This window comes from Chlamydotis macqueenii, chromosome 9 (assembly GCF_036417535.1).
Source record: "Chlamydotis macqueenii isolate bChlMac1 chromosome 9, bChlMac1.mat, whole genome shotgun sequence".
NCBI classification, from domain to species: domain Eukaryota; kingdom Metazoa; phylum Chordata; class Aves; order Otidiformes; family Otididae; genus Chlamydotis; species Chlamydotis macqueenii.
This window is the reverse complement of record NC_141564.1, coordinates 15,843,623-15,862,991: the sequence shown is the minus strand read 5'-3', so window position 1 is coordinate 15,862,991 and position 19,369 is coordinate 15,843,623. Positions and strand designations below refer to the sequence as shown.

The window sequence follows — 19,369 nt, the reverse complement described above, 5'->3', positions numbered from 1 at the left end:
TCTTAATCATAATCAATATTGTAATCATAGACTTTCTACCTCATCCAAGATTCAAACACCGGTTGATAATATTATTTGATAAGTCCAGATGCATCAAGCAAGAGTAATAGGTGAAGTTTGCTTTCCTAAAGTCTAGTGAAATGACCCAAATCATTGCCAAAGATTTATTGTTTGCATCTATGTGCGTTGCACCCTCCATTCATGGCATGCGTCTTTAAGGTGCTTGGTTTGAAAGGGTAAGTTGCACAGTTGGTCTCAGAAGGGCTGGCGTGGCTCACAGACAACAATCTGAAGCAAAATTATCTTGGTGTTTCTATAACTAACTGCAAGGGTGAGTGAGGTTGAAATGAGATGAATCATTCAATGGACCCCACTTGAAAAGTGAGAGGTGTTTTTTGGCTTCAGCACTTCAGGAGCAGGCCAGTATGTAAAACCTGTGTGGCAAGGATCATGGCCTTAGAGCTGGCATTTCACAGTCACTATCTTAAACGCCATGGGCCAGAGATAAATGAACATTTTAAGTCGTCCTGAACTCCTGTCCTTGCAATGCTTTCATTGCAGACACTGCTTTGTTCTCTCCCCAGACTCAACAGTAGTATCCGTCGTGGGAGAGGAAGATGAAGGTTTTCTTACAAGGCAGATAAAGATCCTTTATGGGAGCTGTGTTGGCAGAGTAGTTAGGGGGGCTCTGTGTAGCCCCAGGGGTTTGAGCTTTGCACTGCACATTGGGGAGGTTCTCTCTGATCAACTCAGCTGCAAAAGGCCATTCAGATTGGGCAGTCCGGAGGCAAAAACCCAGGAGTCCATGCTGCATAACTCCTTCATGTGCTCTTGGTTGCAGAAGCTGCAATGTCTCAGATACACCCACTGGATGGGCCGTCTCTGATCGTTTATCAGAGCTGCTGAGAGAAGCCTCTGGTTTGTGTTCTCGCACTATGCTGAAGACTTGACTCAGGCCCTGTGCTGTTATCAGACTCTTTGTTAACTGTACTGTGCTTATCTAGAAGAAATTAAAATAAAGTGCCTTAAAGCTTCTTAAGTAGACCAGCAGCAGCTTCCAACCCAACTGACCTTTGTAAATATTCTGCTGAGATAGTGCTTGCATCTGTTGTGTATGTTTTATTTGCAGAACACGCTGGAGCAATGCAGCGTCTGCGCAAAACCCATCATGGAAAGGATCCTCCGAGCCACCGGGAAGGCCTACCATCCCCACTGCTTCACCTGCGTGATGTGCCATCGCAGCCTGGATGGGATCCCCTTCACCGTGGATGCCGGTGGGAACATCCATTGCATCGAGGATTTCCATAAGTATGGCCCAAGCCACTCTCAGTGGCTTTGCTTATTGTCTTTCTCTTTTGTTCCTAAAAATCCTTCCTTTTTTATTCTGAGTGTCCAAAAAGATCTCAACCCTCTGCCACTTCCTCCCAGGACTTTTAAATAGTAGGCAGGGCTTTGCTCCAAGCAGGCACACAATAGCATACAAGATAAATTGGTTAGGGGCCAGTGCTGCTTGATCTCAGTTTTGCTTAGAACTGAATTTATGGATAACCTCTGTGTTCCTCCATTTTAAATGCTCTGCATTCTCCTTCGCCTGCCCCTGCACTCAGCACGTGAAAATTTCTCCTTACTGCCTGTACCTGGACTCCACATCAGCATCCCCCCACCCCCCCGCTTCTTCCACCGAGCAATTAAGAGAGGTCCTGTACTGTTGCACTCTGCAGGTGTTTGCTTACCAGCTAGAAGGATCTAGGTGGCCACAGGATGCTCACAGCCCCTCTTGTTTCTAGTTGCTAATTAGCTTTTTAAAGCTGCTAAAAATACAGCCCTGGTAATAATTTATAGTGAAACTGCTATTTAAAGTAAGTTGAAAGGTGTAGTTGCAAGTAGTTTCTGTCATTGCCACACTACCATCCCCATCATCACAACTAATTTAGGGAAGACAGGTAGATATAATCAGAGCACAAATGTTTCCCCTGTATGGAAAAGACAGACACATTACACCCCTTAATTAAAAGAGGAAATCAATACTGACAAATGTGAGTTTACATCTCAACCATTTATCTCTTAATTTCTAAGGGGGTAGACTTAATTAGAGCTTCGTGACATCAGTGTGTGGGCCTGAAAGCTCAAAGAAGCAGGTTGACTTGACAGAAAGGGAAGCAGCCATGATCAACTAGCGTGTTAAAATCCAACATGAGGATGTTCCCTGTGGCTCAGATAAGCTGGGTTAATTGGCAGCTGCTGTGTTGCCTTGCTTTTCTGTGCCAGCAGTTGTGTGTAAGGTAAAATCTGGTCCTGAGCACAGGCCCAACAGAAGGCTTATGCGCCACTCAGGATCCTGAAGGGTTTCCCTCACACCCACTTGTGATCTGGAGACTATTCCTTCCCCAAGCCCCACAGCCAAGGGCTCACAAGCCTTCAAGAGGAAGGTTGGGAGCAAGAGCTGATGTCCCATGTTGAAGTCTTTTGGCAGGGACTGAATGTGGACCTCAGGGCTCTCTAAGAGTGGGAAGTGGGAGTCTGTCAATCCAAGGAAAGGACACAATTGTTGAGTGAAAGGTTGAGGGGAAGATGACGGGAATAGGACAAGACCTGATATGACACTCAGAATGTCTTTGGCCAACCACATGTTTAGCAGCCCTTCAGCCAGCCCAGTTTTAATTGATCAGGGACGACATGTCCTCCTGGTCTGGAGGTTGAGTGCTTTACATCATCTACAACCTCTTGATTACAAAACTGTACCTCATGCTCACACTGTTGCTTAGCTGTGACAGTAGCTCAGAGCTTGAGCCCCACAGTAGCACATCCACATCCCCTAAAATCTGCAGGAGTCATCTCAGGGTCCTGGGAGTTACTATGTGGCTCATAATGAATTACCCACAGTGGCCTGGACAGAGAAATGTTGAAGTATTTTTAAGCACCACATTTAAGCTAAATGGCACAAGGAAGCGCCTGCATGAAGCAGCATATAATTAACTGCGATTACAGCTCCGGTCATATCATGATCCATTTAAGTTATTTTTCAGAGCACTCGCTATAGCCACTGTTTAATTCATTTTTTCGTTAGATCATAGCTACACAGACATCTTTCATCTGCTGCCAGTGAAATTAATATTTTTCTTTATTCCTCGTACAGATAGTTTTTTGGGTTTTTTTTTTTTTTTTCCCCCTTCTCTTTTCTAAGCTAGTTAATTCTGAGGTGGTTCATGTGACAGGCTGGGTGCAGAGTCAATCTTTCCTAGGCTTTTCAGAAGACAAGGGCCTTTGATCTCCTTGTGTTCTGATATTTGCCATAAGCATTGCCCTCTGTCACTCCGTATCCCATGACCCCAGCTCTCATTACATGGCAGCAGATTCTATAGGTACAAGTTTATTTTTTTTGTGAGCAGAATTTGCAGCCAGGGAATTGGTACCCATAGGTTTTGAACCAGAACAGCAAATAATGATTCATGACAGGCTAAATGTTCTCAAGCATCTCCACCTGCCGAGGAGCAGAGAGGGCCACTTCTCCTGGGCAATTGAGGGGATCAAAACCAGAGCTAATACAGAACATATGTGAATTACCCAGAAGGGCATACAGTGGGCAATATAAGGGGAAAAAGAAAGGTCTGTGCTCCTCTGGATCCCTGAGCTGACTAAGCCAGTCCCTTCACACAGTGAGTGATTATCACCATACAGCTCTGACTCAGGCTGGCTAGTGAAGAGCGCTGGTCAGACCTGTTCCCTTTTAAGCCTGGGCAACCTACTAATGGATAACTGAGAGATGGTTTTTGCTAGAAAATGCAGCTAATCAGAGTTGCCCTGATGCTTTTTGTTTGAGAGTGAGCACAGCCAGGAGCGTGCTCTTGTGTAAGTGGGAAAGATGGCTCAGAAGATTGAAATGGATGGGATAAACCTCAACAAATTAGTGTAGTGTAAGGCAAATCTTTTAACCATCTCTATTAAGACTTTTTACCTATTTGTTCTAAGCTCCAATTGTTAGTATTTTGATTTTTTTTTTTTCTTAAGAGATGCTCTTGAAGCAGATCCTGGTCATCTTTCTAAGTTTAGGAATTGCATGGACTTTCTTAGAGTTACGGTGGGGGCTAAGCCTGATGGTCGTGGCAGTGCACAGGTGTCACAATGGTGGGTCATTCAAGAGACACTTTAGTTCTTAATTAGGGCAAGGAGAATATGCTTTCCTGCCTGTCAGGTATTCCTGAAGTCCTCTCCTAATAGTCTGCAAAATGCTTTTTAATATCCTGCAAGCCTGAAATTGCATTTTAAACTAGAGTGCTCCTTCCTGCCTTCTTTCTAAGGAAGCAGCTGTGCAAAGCTGTGAACCGTGATATATGTGTACATACCTGTGTCTGTGTTTGTACAAATGCACGTATTTATGGCTTGCTGGTGCAGTTAACAAAAACTTTAACTCGGAGTTTGAGGACGACTGGGACTGTCTCTTCTTTCTTCAGGAAATTTGCACCAAGGTGTTCAGTGTGTAAAGAGCCCATCATGCCAGCCCCAGGACAAGAGGAGACTGTACGCATTGTCGCCTTGGATCGTGACTTCCATGTCCAGTGCTACCGGTGTGAGGTTAGTATTCTAATCACGTGAAGGATGGAAAGCAAAGGTTGCCTTACTTTCATCGCTGCCTTGTGTTATACACATGACAGGCATACCCTATTGTAAGACTTGGCCCTACAATCGAATTACTTCATTGACTTCAGCATGCAAGGAATTTTTCCTCATTTATATCAGTACAAATGAGAAGAAAATCAGGTCCCTTGTTTATAACAGGTTCATTAGGAGAGCAAGAGAACATGACTCAGGTAATTAGAGCTTAATATTTGAGAACATCATAAATTATAGCTTGGACACAAATGTTGCTTATGTTTATGTTCTTAAAATGAAAGCTAATGCACGTTAGAATTTGAGCAAGATTGTACAGGAAACTCAACATATGGCTCTGGCTTGAAGAATTTTAATGGACACATAAACATGATCATTCTTGTTTTATGCAATGCTTTTTGTGCTACTTTCCTGTTCGGTTTCATTATGCAGTTCATATAATTTTGATGGTAAGAATCTGAAGACAAAGAAGAAAAATCACCTTAAAGCAATTAACATGTGGTAACAGCTGTGTTAGGGAACCTTCAAGAATTCTTCAATGCAAGTGTTACTTGTTGGATAATACATCAGCCAGATGGCAGGGTAAGAAAATGAGACCAAATATATTTCTTACTGCAGTTGCAGGTTTTAATAACTTTAACTGGAAAGAAGGATGGACTAAGGCTTAGAGATCTAGGCTGAGACATGACGCATCTGGTTCACTTCTCAATCTGACCCCAGCTTCCAGGGTATATATCAGCCCATTACTTAGGCCCAATTTTTTAAAGATGCTGGGGCATTCCTACACTACATTTTGTAGAGCCTAATTCATCATACAGCATGTCCCTGCTGAGATACCTAGGCTTCACGCACATGAATGTCAGAAGTAGATTCAGTAGAGAGCCCAGGACACAGACACTCACTTGGCCTTGATCTCCATGTGCCTCAGCTGTCTCAAAAGGAACAGCAATGATATTCCTCTTTCCACCACTTACATGCCAGGTGTATTTACAAACACAGTTTTATGATAGAGAGGCATAGCCTCTAAGCAAGCCTCCGTCAGCAGCATTTGGCCAAGTGATTATTTAATCCTACCATGAGGGTTAATTCCCAAATTTGCTAGCTGCTATACTTAGCCCCCTATGTACTTAGAGGCTGAGGTCTCTGGAGCAGGTTTTGGTTCTTTTAGTGGGGTTTCCGTGTGCCTGTCTTAGTGACATCCTCTTTCAGCCACAACCTTTTGGGCCAATTGCAATACAAAAACAGGTGACAGTTCCGGCAAGGGGGGACAGGCAGGGAGTTTGCTTAGCTGTCACCCCTGGAATGGATGCCATAGCTCTGTGGCATTAACTCTTCCAAAGGAGATTACCTGTAGTCAGATACGGGTACCAAACTTCCTTCCCAGTGATGGTTCTTTTTATTCTTTTTTGCATGAATAAATATGTACTTAAGTTTGATGTTTTCTACAATGCTAAAGACATTTCCTTCCTCAGAAATGTGAAGGGAATAATCTCCTTTTATTTTCAATTGGATTAAATTCAGCAAAGAGCTTGGGAACCCATCTTCTCTGTTGTATTGTCTCTTATCAGGAAATGGCTTAATCATGAAAGACACCACGTACCTCAACTGCATGCTTTACACTGACTCAGGCTGGATCTTGTTACAAGGTGGAGAGTGAGGAGAGAATTACGTTGACTAATAGATTTTCTGATTAATCTTGTTCTTCTTTCATATTTACTTTGCTCTTTCTGTCTGCTTATTTCCTAGGACTGTGGCGGCCTCCTGTCTGAAGGAGACAATCAAGGCTGTTACCCTCTGGACGGGCACATCCTTTGCAAGACCTGCAACTCTGCTCGGATCCAGGCTCTGACTGCCAAGGCCAGCACTGATCTCTGAGTATCAACTGTGACCCTCCCCAGGATACCCGTTGGGGGATATTGCACAAGCTTTGCATGATTTCTTTCCAGCCTAGGGTCTGAATCTCTGTTTTTATTAAAAAAAAAAAAAAAAAAAAAAGTAAAACTGGAAGGCCTTGGAACAAGAGGGCATTTTGAGAGGACATGTTTAGACTGCCCATGACAGGCACCTGATTTAGATGTGACTTTTCAGGAGGGCAGCGAGAAAGTCAGAGTGCCTGCTGTCTCTGCAGCTGATGGAGACAAGTCGTCACAGCACCTAAGTTATCTGCCTGTTAGAAGGAAGTCTGAACATGGTCCTAACCATATTTCTGTGTTTGGCTCCTGTCTGTTAAGAAGTACATGAAGGTAGAAGGTGAAAGATGGCTGAGGTATAGTTCTTTCTTCCAAGTTATTTTGAGAACCTGACCAGCTCTTGTTGAAGTCATGGGGAACTTCCCTTTGACTTTAATAGGATCTGGATCACCAGCAGAAGTAGCACCACTGCCCTAGAAAGTGTTGAGAGCAGACCCAGCACTCCTCTCATCACAAGACAAATAATGCAACTTCAGCTGTACTGTACCTCAGAGTGTAGGTGTGACCTTGTATCCTTGGGACACAGATTTGTTATCTGTATCTTTTTTCTCAGGCCCTTATTTGTCTCCATTCCCTTCCAGTTCAATAGGGTTTTTTCTTTTTCTTATGAAATTATATTTTGCTATTGCATAAATTTATTCAGTAGTGATGCATCCAATTCACAATGTATCAGAAAGATGTGAGCTTGCACACACTATACACTACACACACACACACTAAACACTCACACACAATGTGCTTTTGATTTACCAGAGGTATAGGCCAATCATGTCTATTAAGAAAGTCTCTTGTGGGGCTGGAAACACATTTTTTAAATCCCAGTGGATAAAAAAAAAAAAAAAAAAAAAACAACAAAAACACAAAAAACCTACATAGAACTGCAGTGCAAAGTGATGCTCAAAGAAATCTCAGGCCACTATCTCAGACACCCCAGTCTAGTGGGACCACTGGCAGCATTGGTTTCTGGGTAGACATTTAAGCAACAGTCTTGTTCCATCTCCTGTTTGTTGCAATGGGAAGATTTTCTTCAACTGTAACAGGGGTTGAATCAAGCCTTGGGATGTACGTTTCACTGGTGTTAACCCACATGATCTGGAGTTCTCATTAAAAAAAATTAAGGCTAGTATTTCAACAGCAAAAAGGATCCTCCTAAATACATACTGTTGTTCATTTTTTTATCTTAAGAAAGGTAAATAAGGTACTAAACCCTTCTCTATGACATTCCAAAAAGTAAGCGTTTTTCTTCTCCTCTTTCATTCTCATCCCAGCCACTTAGAACTTAACTTCTCTTTGGTGAATTGTTGTTGCAGAAGAGTACTGGGCCAGCAGCAGCATTTTCATCTGTCCAGAATTAATACATATGCCAAGGTAAATAAAAGCTGGGCACAGATAATCTTTTTTTTCTTATGTTTGTGGGGTTTTTTTTTAGTTTGGTTAATTACCAAAAAAAAAAAATTTGAAATCCACAGCATTCTGAGCAGCTATAATATTCTTGTTCATGAAACCCATAATAACTAAGGTGCAAATTACATAGTGAAGGAGTAATTTTCATATCACTGAATTGACATTAATATCTTATTTGCAGATGTAATCAAAGAAAATACCTTTCTTTGCATTTAACAAATTAAGAAGCAGAACTGAAACAGTTGCAGGCTGATTGACCATATAAGTTACAAACTGGCACTTTTCAAGAGTAAGTTGTAAGAATTTCTTTCATGCACCCACTGAAAGACAATAAGAATGTGATGCTTTCATCTTTATTCTCTGTAACAGAAGCCTGATATAATTATACCCACTAGTGCTAAAAAGTTAAGTTAGATGAGCTAGACCGATAGGAAACAAAGACGAAAAGTTGAGATACTCACTGCAGCTCCTGCAAATAGTGCATTTCCTTTCAGTTTAGCACTAACTTTTATGGAAGAGCACTGTGAAATTTAATAGCTTTAGCTGTATGCAGTAAATTCAAATACAGAAATACCAGTCTGAAACCTCTGTTTCTTACAGAGTTTATAAATTGGCAAACTCCACCGGTGTCAGGGAAGATTCCCAAAATTCACAGCTCAGAATGAATCCTTCTTTGTAGAAGGGTGGCATCATTAAGCAAAAAAAAAAAAAATCGTTCTCCACCATAGTGGCTGTGCTGAAGCAGTTTGCCTTTTTATACTAGATTTCTGCCCTGGCCTTCAAGAGTTTTACTGCCTCAGACATAAACAGATTTTTTTGCACAGTGACTCCTGCCAGGCTCCATCTGGGCTCCTGCTCCCTGAGCCGTGGCACGTAAGGTACTTCTGAGCTTGCTGCTTTACATGCAGGCTGCACCACCACCAGTCAAAAAAAATCTCGCAACTATTGAGCAAATCCAGTTTGAACTAACTCTACAAAAACATGGGAGGTCAAAGCTGGGAGAGCTAACGCTGTTGTATCCCTGTGGAGGATTTTACATCTCCGCAAGCACATGTGATGCATTTGGGTGCAGAATAAGCCATTCATCGGGCAGCAAACGTAGTTCTGGTCTTGCTTATTCTTGTTAGTGTTAAATCAAGTGGCTGAAACTCTCCTGAGTAACACCGGGGTGACTTGGAAACAAGCTATTGTGCCTTCCTGCAGAACGTGGCCTTAAACTAAAGAGGGCTGAAGTCCAGAACCTTTGGGTTTTTTATGGCCCTACCATAGGCAGGACTTGAAGAAAGTCATATGGCTTCTTGTCTTCTGCCCTCTGCAAGAGAGGGCTTCTTTCCAGCTTCCCAGGGACGTTATGGGAATTAAACTAATCACAGATTGGCCCAAACTACTGCTTTTTGGAGTTCTGTCTTCTCTTTCCAGAAAAGTTTGCTGGTATGTAGGTTTGGGATTCCAGCCCATTTCAAAGCTAAGGGTCAGCCAGGACATCTAGATCTGAACCTTCTGTGTTACTAGGGTACTGTGGTGAGTTGGGCTGGCGTGCAAGGAGGTGAGAGCCAAACTTTTCAAGCATTAAATAGTCCATGGATGGAAGATGTTAAAGATTGAGCAGTGTTGATATTTGAGGTACTGTGGCTAATTTCTAGACCTGACATATCTGGGCAAAAGTACTATCATGCTTTTGTTTTCACCCCTAAAACACCAAAGCCAGTTGCCTGTTGGAAGGAGTGAGCATCCAAAACACTGTTCTTTATTTTCTGTAGTGTATGTGGTTTTGGCTTCTAAATTTGCCATAAATATATTCTGAAGATGTTGCACGAATACATCACAGAGGCTCTCATCACCCACGTGTGTATGGAAATCTCCCCTCTGATGCTTCAGGATTTAATTAGGAAATGGTGGTGGACTAATCTTAATTGCACTGCACTTAGAACCACTGGGATATTGCTTCATCACAATATTTATCACATATTTATAATATCTCCTGGTGTTTATCTGTTCCAAAGAAGGAATATTTTTGCCAAAGAGACCTTGCTTTTCTTAAGGTGCACTTCTTAGCTATGATAAAAATTCACATCATCTGTGGCTGTGGTAATGTCCAAACTGTTTCTTTCAGAAATAATTGGAAGATCACACAGATATTTCTGTTCACATCTGCAGAGTTTTTGCTTATGCTGCCTTGGCTTTGTCTAGCATTTATTGGCAAGTAGGGCCTGATCCCATGGTTTAAGGGGGCCCAGGAGGGTCCAGGATCAGGTTCTAATTTAGCAAAATATTTAAGCCCATGGGGTTTGTTTAAGTGCAGGCTTAAAGCCAGTGCATGGTGTGGCATAAGCCATGGGTCTACAATCATTAATAACAGTCTGATTCTGTGTCACCCAGTCATACAGATTTGATCTGGGTAAGATGTGGGCACAGTGAAATTTCTGTCAAATTACCCAGAAACATGAAATGACTCCTGTGTCATCGTTATGCCAGCTACAGGAGGGCACCCGGTGACTGATCCAGTGTAACATTTGGACAACAGGAGGATGAGTTTACAAGATCAGTGCTTCATATCGGGTGGTTGTGGCACTTTCCATATGTCACAAGTAGCCCTATGGCCAGATTTACTGTATCTTTGAACCATGGCTTTAAAACTGCATACTTAAACTTGCTCCAGAAGATTGGGTTGCCTTGGTTACAGCCCAGTCCTAGAGCATATCCCCAAGGCTAACGCTAGTATTTTGTGAATGTGATGGTTTTATTGTCACTTACTTTAATCATTGCCTGACTGTTTCTTTCGAAAACAGAAAGCAACACCATTGCCTTAGCCAATCAGATAATGCACCTTTAATTTTGTATTTGTTTTTTTTTTTAATATTTTAATTCTTAGATTTTTATCATGGCTGCAAAACACTTGGGTAATAACTTAATCGTAGAGGTGTGGGAGTACTAAAGTGTTTACTGTAGTGAACTCTACATAATAGCTTTCATCCTGATGGCAGGAGCGAGACTTTCATGAGATACAGGCCTTAAGTTGACTTTCTGCCTATCGGCAAAATGTGCCTGAGAAGAATGAGAAAAAAGTGTATTTTAGAGACATAGTGGTTGTTGAAGAGAATATGCAACAAGTTGTACTGAAATCTCTTTGGACCTGTTACAGCTACTGCCTGGCCGTTGTCAGCCAAGTCTAGCTTAGGTTTGATAAATGCTGGTTCCTTTCGATTTTGAGAAAGTCCAGCAGATGAGGGATAACAAGATGCAAGAGAAGGTCCTTGAGGGAAATCCTGTGTCTTTGCCCTCTGTTTCAGCATCAGAGATAAATGTTAGACATGTGGTGCTTCAGCTGAATGGCTCAGAAAGGATATGAGTTTGTAACTGTTTTCCATTGATATCTGGTTTCTGCAGTTGGTTCATCATGTTGATTTGCTATTTGTTCACCAAGCTGGGTTGACTACACCTTACTTAAGTTTCAATACTGTAAGTCAGGGCTATTGGAGACAGATGTGCTGAAGAATCTCACTGTGGTGAAATTCCCAGGAGAAAACACTAGTGATGGTAATTGAGGGTTTGTTGCCAAAGGATAGTAGGAACTACTTGGTACTATCTAGAGTTCAGAAAAGTACAAACAGAGAGCTATGAGAACACTACTTCCAGTTAGAGCTGGTCACAATTTTTACACTAAATTATGTGATGTGAGAAGGGCCATTTTTGAATGAGAAATTATCTCTTTTTGCAATTTTGTCCACAACAGAATTTTTTCTTGCTTTTATAATTAAAACCATATTGATTTTTTTATCTAAATTTCAGACATGTTAACAAATATTTTCATTTCTCAAAAACATGTCTTCTTTCTCAGTTTTTTTGTAGTTCTTAGGTTTCTTCTGCTGGTAAATTAAACTTCCCGTGACGATTTTGAAAAATTCTTTGGATATAAATTCTGTTTAAAAACAAGCACATGTGCGCTTGAAAAATGGCTCAATATTGGACCTGGTGAAATAAAAAAAAAAGCCTTGAAACTTTTTGCAAGATTTTTTTTTCCCTATTTTTAACTAGTTTTGCTATCTTTGAAGTCACTGTTTCCTTTGTTAGAACAATCCAAATAATGTGACTCTTCTTAAAATAACAGTGTTAGTTTTGTTGGGTTCATTTTTCTTTCCCATCTCAAAGCCATGGAGTGTCTGGCTATGGGGAGTGCCAGGGGTTTTTTTCTGTAGTAATTGCAATTTTCTTCTTTGTGTGGTGTTTTGGTTTGTTTTTTTTTTCCCCTCTGAAATTACTGAAGAATATAAGAACATTATAGTAACTACTGTGAAGGTCAAGAGATACTGATTGAACTTCATCTCTGCTTACCTTTCTGGGCTTGGGAACGGGATTTCTCCTTAAACATTTCTAGAAATAGTACCTGGTTTCCTCAGCATTTCAAGTTTTAATTTGCAACAGTCAGTTGTCCGACTGGCATTTGGAGCATGACAGAGAGGAGACTGTAAACTTGTGAAATTGTAACATTCACCCAGTATTTAAAAAAATCTGAGAGAAAAACCTTAATCTCAGTAGTTTTCCTGGTGGGCATTGAGGAACAGCTCTTATTTCAGCCTGGAAATTCTCTGCTGTGATCTGAAAAAATTCTCAAACACTTGCAGACCACTCTGGCATATGCACTCACACGCACACGTAAGGTGGTTGTGGGGCTACAACTAAGTAGAAATACGGGCTGCATCGCTTCTTAAACCCCACTGGGCTCTATTCCTGGCTACGTGCTCCTGTTCTCTTTGGCTTCGTGTTACATGTGGAAGCAATTGAGTTGGTGCGTGGTATCAAGGCAGTTCAAACTGTTTTGGTTTTTGGTTTTGGTTTTAATTTTGCTGTTTGTCCACATTTCTCATTGTACTTCGATCTTTTAGAAAATTAGGAAGGAAACAGAAGTCCCAGGTGGTGGTATTACCTTTACATTTCCAGGGGTTAGAGTCGCTTGCCAGAAGCATGACCTTGGGATGTCTCTACTTTTTTGCCTCTGCCTCCCTTTGTCCGCAAGCAGCTCTCTCTTACCGGCTTTTTCCATTCGCTCACCGTGCGCTCATCTTTGCAGTGAAGATGGTGTGTTACTTGCTTCACCGAGGTATTGTGAGTCTGAGCTAGTAGTTGGAAAAACTTTTCCAGATCTTTAATGAGGTAGTTTTGTGTATCCATAGTATCAGTGGCCTGCCACATGGATATCAAAGAAAATGATTGTAATTATTGCTTTTAAAATGATTATGAAATTGTGCCTTACTTTTTCAGTCATACTTAACCATGTAATTTAGAACCACATGATTGCAGGGATTTATCATGAAGAAATTTGTTTGAAGAATAGTTTCTTTGGTTTAAAATATTTTTTTTCTCCAAAAATGAATTTATTAGTTTTTCTTCTTTTATTTTTCCTCCAGTTTTATTCCTTTAATATGTTTGTGTAAAAGGGCAGGCAGAATTTGCATTTGTGTGAGACAGAAGATTTTATTTGGTCTTGTATGTAGAGCTTTCATTTTCTTTTATGTTCCTTCAGGAAAATTCCTCTCTGCGCAATTACTCATACTTAGATGTCTTTAAATGCAAGCTGACCAGTAAGGGTTTTTTGTCGTTGTTTAATTTAGTGTGTGGTTAGCTTTGTGGTTTGGTTTGTTGGTGTTTGTTTTGGTTGTTTTTTTTTTTTTAATTAACCAGGTATTGGATACTGGGGAGACATTGCATATTAATGCAGAATGTTAACGCTGAGTTTCATAGAAAAGACAAAATTAGAGTCTTTCCCTGTTTCTAGTACAGTATTGTTACTGTTTGTGTACAACACTAATATTAAGCCAAACTGTAAAGGCAGAATACTCAGAGTGACCTACTTCCATTCACCAGCAAGAATCCTTTGTCAGCTGACTCCTGTTTGTTCATTTTTAAATGTCGGATTACGGAACGGGCATCTCCTCAAGATGAAAGAAAACAGTGTTTTCATGTGCAGGAAATTTGGGGTTGCAGTAACAGAACATTTTCTTTGTGAATTTGGATGTCATGGTGTTTTAAGCCCCTGCCTGGAGTCTAAATCAATTTGGCCTCTCATACAGTTCATCTCACTGGTGCTCCTAAAAGGCTGCAGCCCTGCAAAAGCTCATGCAGCATTTTTGGCTGCTTTCCCTTGCTCCCATTTGGTACGTATTTGCACAATTTAACTGAGCTTTTCTTTCTGCTGAAGGTCAGATGCAAGCGATACGAAACACTAAACTTTATAAACAAGCAAAGCCATTTCAACCACAGCATTTTGGACTAGAATGGATTTTTAGGTGGCGCACTGTCTGCTGGCCTTTGGAGAGGGGATCCTGAGACTGCATTGGAATGGAACAGGATGCAAAGCCACAAGCCTTGGTTTTTTTAATAAACTACTTACTGTAATCCAGCTACACAGTTTCAGCCTCACACTTCAGAAGAAGCTTCCAGCAGCAATACACGTACAGGCACTTTCCCTATTGCAGAAAGTGAAACTTTCCCAACCAGAGTAAATTTAACCTATTGCATAAGATACTGGAAGTTTTCTTGTTTTTTGGTGTTTTTTTTTTTTTCTTCTTGAGATTCTCATTGTAACCTCTATGTACAGTGGATGAATAGCTTTTCTTTTTCCCCTCTTTTTTTTTTTTTTTTTTTTTTTTCCCCAACAAGATTAGATGTTGCATATTGATGAGCTAGCATTTCAAAGGTCTGTGGGGCTTTGGAATGTATTAAGAATCTCTGAAGTTTAATATTCACCATGTTTTAAATATTCAGAAGGAAAAATCTGCATAAAATTGCTTTTGATAAATACGTTCTAGGGATTCTTTCTTTCTGTCTTACGCAAGTGTTGTGAGGATTGTGGCTGTGCCAATTTTGTTCCAAAGTATCTTTTGTTTCAGCGTTATCAGGACCATTTTGATCCCATTTGTATGCCCAGTGCTTGTCCTGAAGTCTTTCATGTTTTTACTGGAACTGTACAGCAGGCAGGTGGATGTGACCAAGGCAAAGGCACAACTGAGCATCGAAACTCCTGAGTGTCTGCTTGATTGCTTCCCTCCTTATGGCAGCTGGGCATGTGCAGCCTCTTTCTGTGCCTGCTTTTTGTGATGCAGGTTGGGATTAACCCAGTAGTCAGGCCTGGCTGAGGTCTTTCTGGAAAGGTGCTCCACCCTAGTTGGGATTTGAGGATGGAGAGGGCAAGATCCTGGGTGTGCTATTCAGTGCATCTCAGATCTCACAGGGTTGTTTCTCTTTCCTTGGATGTCCCTCCTTGGTGAAAGTCTCAGCAGTAAGAGGAGTGCCTTGAGGATGCCCTATTTCCTATGCTGTTGAAAATCCGATGGAAGCTTTAGATAAGGAGGGTCAGTTATGGGCTGCAAACACAGCTATGTTACCACATTCTTAACTCTCTCGTTTGCCTTACCCTTGACGTCCCATGGTACATACGATGGTGTGCACGACAGCTGCTTTGGTCCTGCTCACACGCAGCCTTGACTTTGTCGTGCCAGTCCCTGTTGAATCAGCGCCTGGTACTTGTTCTCAGGACGGCTCTGGCTTGGGCCATGGGCATCTCATGCTCTTATGCAAAAGGTAGTGCTTTCAGGTTTTGGCTTACAAATAACGCAGCCCTTTCAAACTACCTTTCCCCTCTCACATATTCCTGACAGTAGTAGTATTTTAAATATTTCATAGTGTTCTTCTTTCATTCTTCCATTTTGCCAGATGCCTTGAAAACACTGTCAGATTACAATCTGGATGGGGGTTTTCAGGATCGATTTCCTTTCCTTCTTGATTGCATGGTGTAGGTTTGCAATGAGGGTTTTTTCTTTTTTTTTTTTTCTTTTTTCTTTTTTTTTTTGAGTCTTGCAGAACAGATGCCTTCAGTTTATGCAGAGAAAGATTGACTATGATTAGAGCTAATCCAGGATGGCAGGATTGGACCCCCACAGTGAAAGCTCGAAAAGTGATTGCAAAAGTATTCTGTTTCTCCTTTATTAATTACACAGGAAGTTTCCACCAAAGGCTCATGTAGCACAACTGGCCTATGTAATAAGTAGCAGGGCCTGTCATTACAGTCTGTCTTCTGATCCTATCTGTGCTCTGACTTTCTAGGCACCACAGTTCTATTTACATCGCTGTCTTTGTCACCTTTTAAATTTTTGATTGATCAGTAAGGGAAGTAGAGCACAAGCCGTGAGCTCTGCAGAGGTGCAGTGAGTCTAAATGAGGGAGGAGTCCTCTTTCTCGGTTATCTGCCTGATTTGGGACACAGGACAGACATGGAGAAGAGGGGGGATTTTACCAGCCGTGGACAGGGGGAGCGGGCTGCATGCCAACTGGGTATCTTTCAGGATCTTGGAGTCTTTGTAGGAGTGGAAATGTGAACCTTTTACAGGTCTTAACTAGTGTACTATCCTGTGAGGGAGTTTATATATCAGCGTCTCTTTGCTCAGAGCAGTTTCTACAGGATTTGACTTTTCTTTTCTGTAAGATTCAGGATTTTATGGTTTCAGAGAGATTCTTCTACATACAACGTAAGGAGGGAGATAGCTTTTGGCATCATGCTGAGAAGCTGGGCTAGAAATCCTGGTATCAATGTGTAAAGCAACAGTAACTTAAGTGGAAGGGGGAAGGCAGTGATTTACACGTGGTTCAGTACCAGATTTACCAGCTCTGAGCACCAGCAAGTGCAGATCAGCTCACTGAAGTGTCAGTCCCAAGACCTGGCAATGAGTAAATGGGCTCCTTGTGAAAGGGTTTGGTGCTGGTCACTCTGGCAGCCATCTCTTGTCTCTTCTTGAAATGTGCACTAAATTTAGGGTAAGACGGCAGAATGGTGCCCCCCAGTCTTTTTCTTCAAGACATACTCCCAGTGCTATGTTTGATCAAGAGGAATGAAAACCATTGTGCAAATACTGTACTCTATGTAAAAAAAAAAAATATTAACAATCCATTATGGATACTTTTAATGTCCATTAAACTGTTTTGCAAATTGTCCCTTTTCTGCAGCTTGCACTGATTTTTAATTATTTCTAGTCTGAATTCTGTTTGAAAACAAAAAAACCTCAATTATTTTTTAATTTTTTCTAACTCTACTTCTAAGAAAGTTGCTACTTTAAAGGAAAAAAAAACCCTGACTTTCAAACATGGGTCTTTCAGGCTTCGAAATTAATAATTTCTACACCTGACCCAGTTCCTGCAGCTGCCAAAAAAGAAAAGAGAAAGCTATTTAAATTTCTCATAGAACCATTTATCTCTTAAAATATGCCAAGGCAATTTGAGGTGGGGGTGGAGACTCAGCTATTTATCTCAGCAGCTTGATTTTTCTCTTTATGTTTCTAACTGTCAGGGGAAAAAAAAAACGGTAGGAAGCTATTCTTGGGCTATTATTGATGTATTGTGTTGCCATTATGCAGGATGTCTGCTTTGCTATATACGGAAGGACATTAATAATAGCCATCTCCCCTGCCCCCACCCTTGGTTCCTCTTTGGGAAGATACAGCTTAAACTGGAGCATCTGCCGTCTTCAAATTACTGCTCCCTCCTCCCCTTCCCCCAATTCATTCCCAAACTAGTTTTGGGAACGGGGCTAAGGGAATAAGGAGACAGGTTATATTTGCCGTTTCTCTGCCTACTTGTGTGGTTGCTCCAGGCAAGTCATTTCCGTGCCACGTACCTGTCTACCCTCTTCCTTCCCGCATATTGCCCCTCCTTTCATTTTAAGTTCATCAGTGCAAAAAAAAACCTTTCTCGCTGTCTTTTTCTCACAGGGACTGGCTGGCAGAACAGGCTCAGCAACAGACCTCTGATATGTTATTACCCAGCATTTCATATCCAGAAATGTTGGTTTCTTCATTATTTCCCAGAAGTAGAATAATGTATTCCTGTTCTCATCCCTCCTACTCTGGGTTTAAAACATTGTTATGAAACTTTAAAGGGTCCATCCGCTTGTTTAAAGGCTCAGATGCTTGTTTTATTTTTGGAAGGACAGTGAACGGGAATAGTTTGATGTTTATAGAATAGCCCCACTTCAGCTTTCCCTGAAGCGCGGGAAGTCCTGTCTCCACAGGTCTGTGCCAGCAGCGTGACAGCCCAGAGAGCAAAGCTGACTTGAACAGGAAAAAGAATTGGTCTGCCACGTTTCATCTGTAAGGAGAGAGAGGTGAAAATAATAAATGTAGTGAAAAATCAAAGGCATAGTTGCTCTGATTTTTTTTTAATGGCTATTCCTATGTCTCATGCTAATTTTATTCCATAGAAGCTTTGACTATTCAGCATTTCTAATACTCAGGACCATATGCTTTTTCATAGCGTCTTCATTTTTACTCATTGTTTGTTGTATTCTAGTCTTGCTCTGGTCCCTATATGGAGCCTTTTTGCTTTGGCCAGTGAATTAAAACAAAGTTAGGAGCTCTGTCTAGGAAAGCTCACCTAGAGTTTAGTGCCGGAAAATGGAATCAGAATATCTTCCAGTTCTGATATAAGGAGGTTTCCTAAATATGAATTCTAGATGAGAGGAATGTCTTCATTTGGGAAAGTGCTCAGATTTCAAAATGAAAAGGAGATGGCCATTCAGTGTAGTTTCTTGTTGCTTTTATTGTTTTCCTTGGTGGTGGCCAAGGAGAAAAATGCCACCCTCTGAAGTGTTCCCTAAACTAGGGCCAGAGCCCAGCACGTCCTCTGCCAATGGTTGCTCCAGCTCCAGCTTGCCACACTGCTGCGTTGTGAGAGCAAGGAGGACCTGCTGACAAAGCAGGGTCCACCTCATCCTCTCCATAGTCAGAGCTGCTCTCCACGGTCAGTCTGTGTCCAGCCTAGGGCTTGATCCCCCCTTCCTAGTGCAAGTATTTTGCCCAAAACAGGTGTTTTCTCTCTGCCGTTAGCTATGGGATTGTGTGCAATGATTAGGATTTGCAGGGAGAGAGGAGAAGATCCTGTTCCAATTAGGCTGCCTTTGTGCTAATGTTTCATTCAGGGCTGTATGAGATAAGAGCAGTTTGCACTGAAATGCACAGCCGGAGGTTGTGGTTTGCGTTTCAACTATGTTGAAATGGTACCCATTGAGAAATACAGAACTGGGGCACTTTTTTACATCTGCCAGTGCTTTACTGACAGCTCTGTATGGATTGGAAACCCATTTCAGTTTGGCAAATGGACATTTTCTGCCTTGTCCCCTGAGCCTGATCTAGTTCTTTGCTTTATCCACCTAAAAAGTAGTATTTCTAATGTGCCTGATGCCTAAGTAGCTGAGCATCTGACAAGCATCTAAGCAGAACAACCAGCAAGGTGAAAAGTAGGCTATTAACTGAGCTGCCTTTACAAAAAGTGTATTCCACTTTCTTCACCATGTGCCTTTTCTACTCCTTTATGGGCAGCAGAGAAATAGCCCTAGTGCCGAG

General features: G+C 41.5%; 1 protein-coding gene across 3 annotated transcripts in view; it reads left to right on the top strand.

Moving 5' to 3' along the window:
• The window catches only part of LPP (LIM domain containing preferred translocation partner in lipoma), a 330,469-nt gene extending 322,922 nt beyond the window's left edge, over nt 1-7,547 (top strand). For all 3 annotated transcript variants that reach the window (XM_086754441.1, XM_086754442.1, XM_086754443.1), the window contains 3 exons: nt 1,130-1,308; nt 4,452-4,572; nt 6,355-7,547. In XM_086754441.1, the coding sequence (XP_086610567.1) occupies nt 1,130-1,308; nt 4,452-4,572; nt 6,355-6,483 (429 nt within the window). In that variant the 3' untranslated portion in view covers nt 6,484-7,547. The remainder of the gene's footprint in view (nt 1-1,129; nt 1,309-4,451; nt 4,573-6,354) is intronic.
• The last annotated feature ends 11,822 nt before the right edge of the window (nt 7,548-19,369 follow it).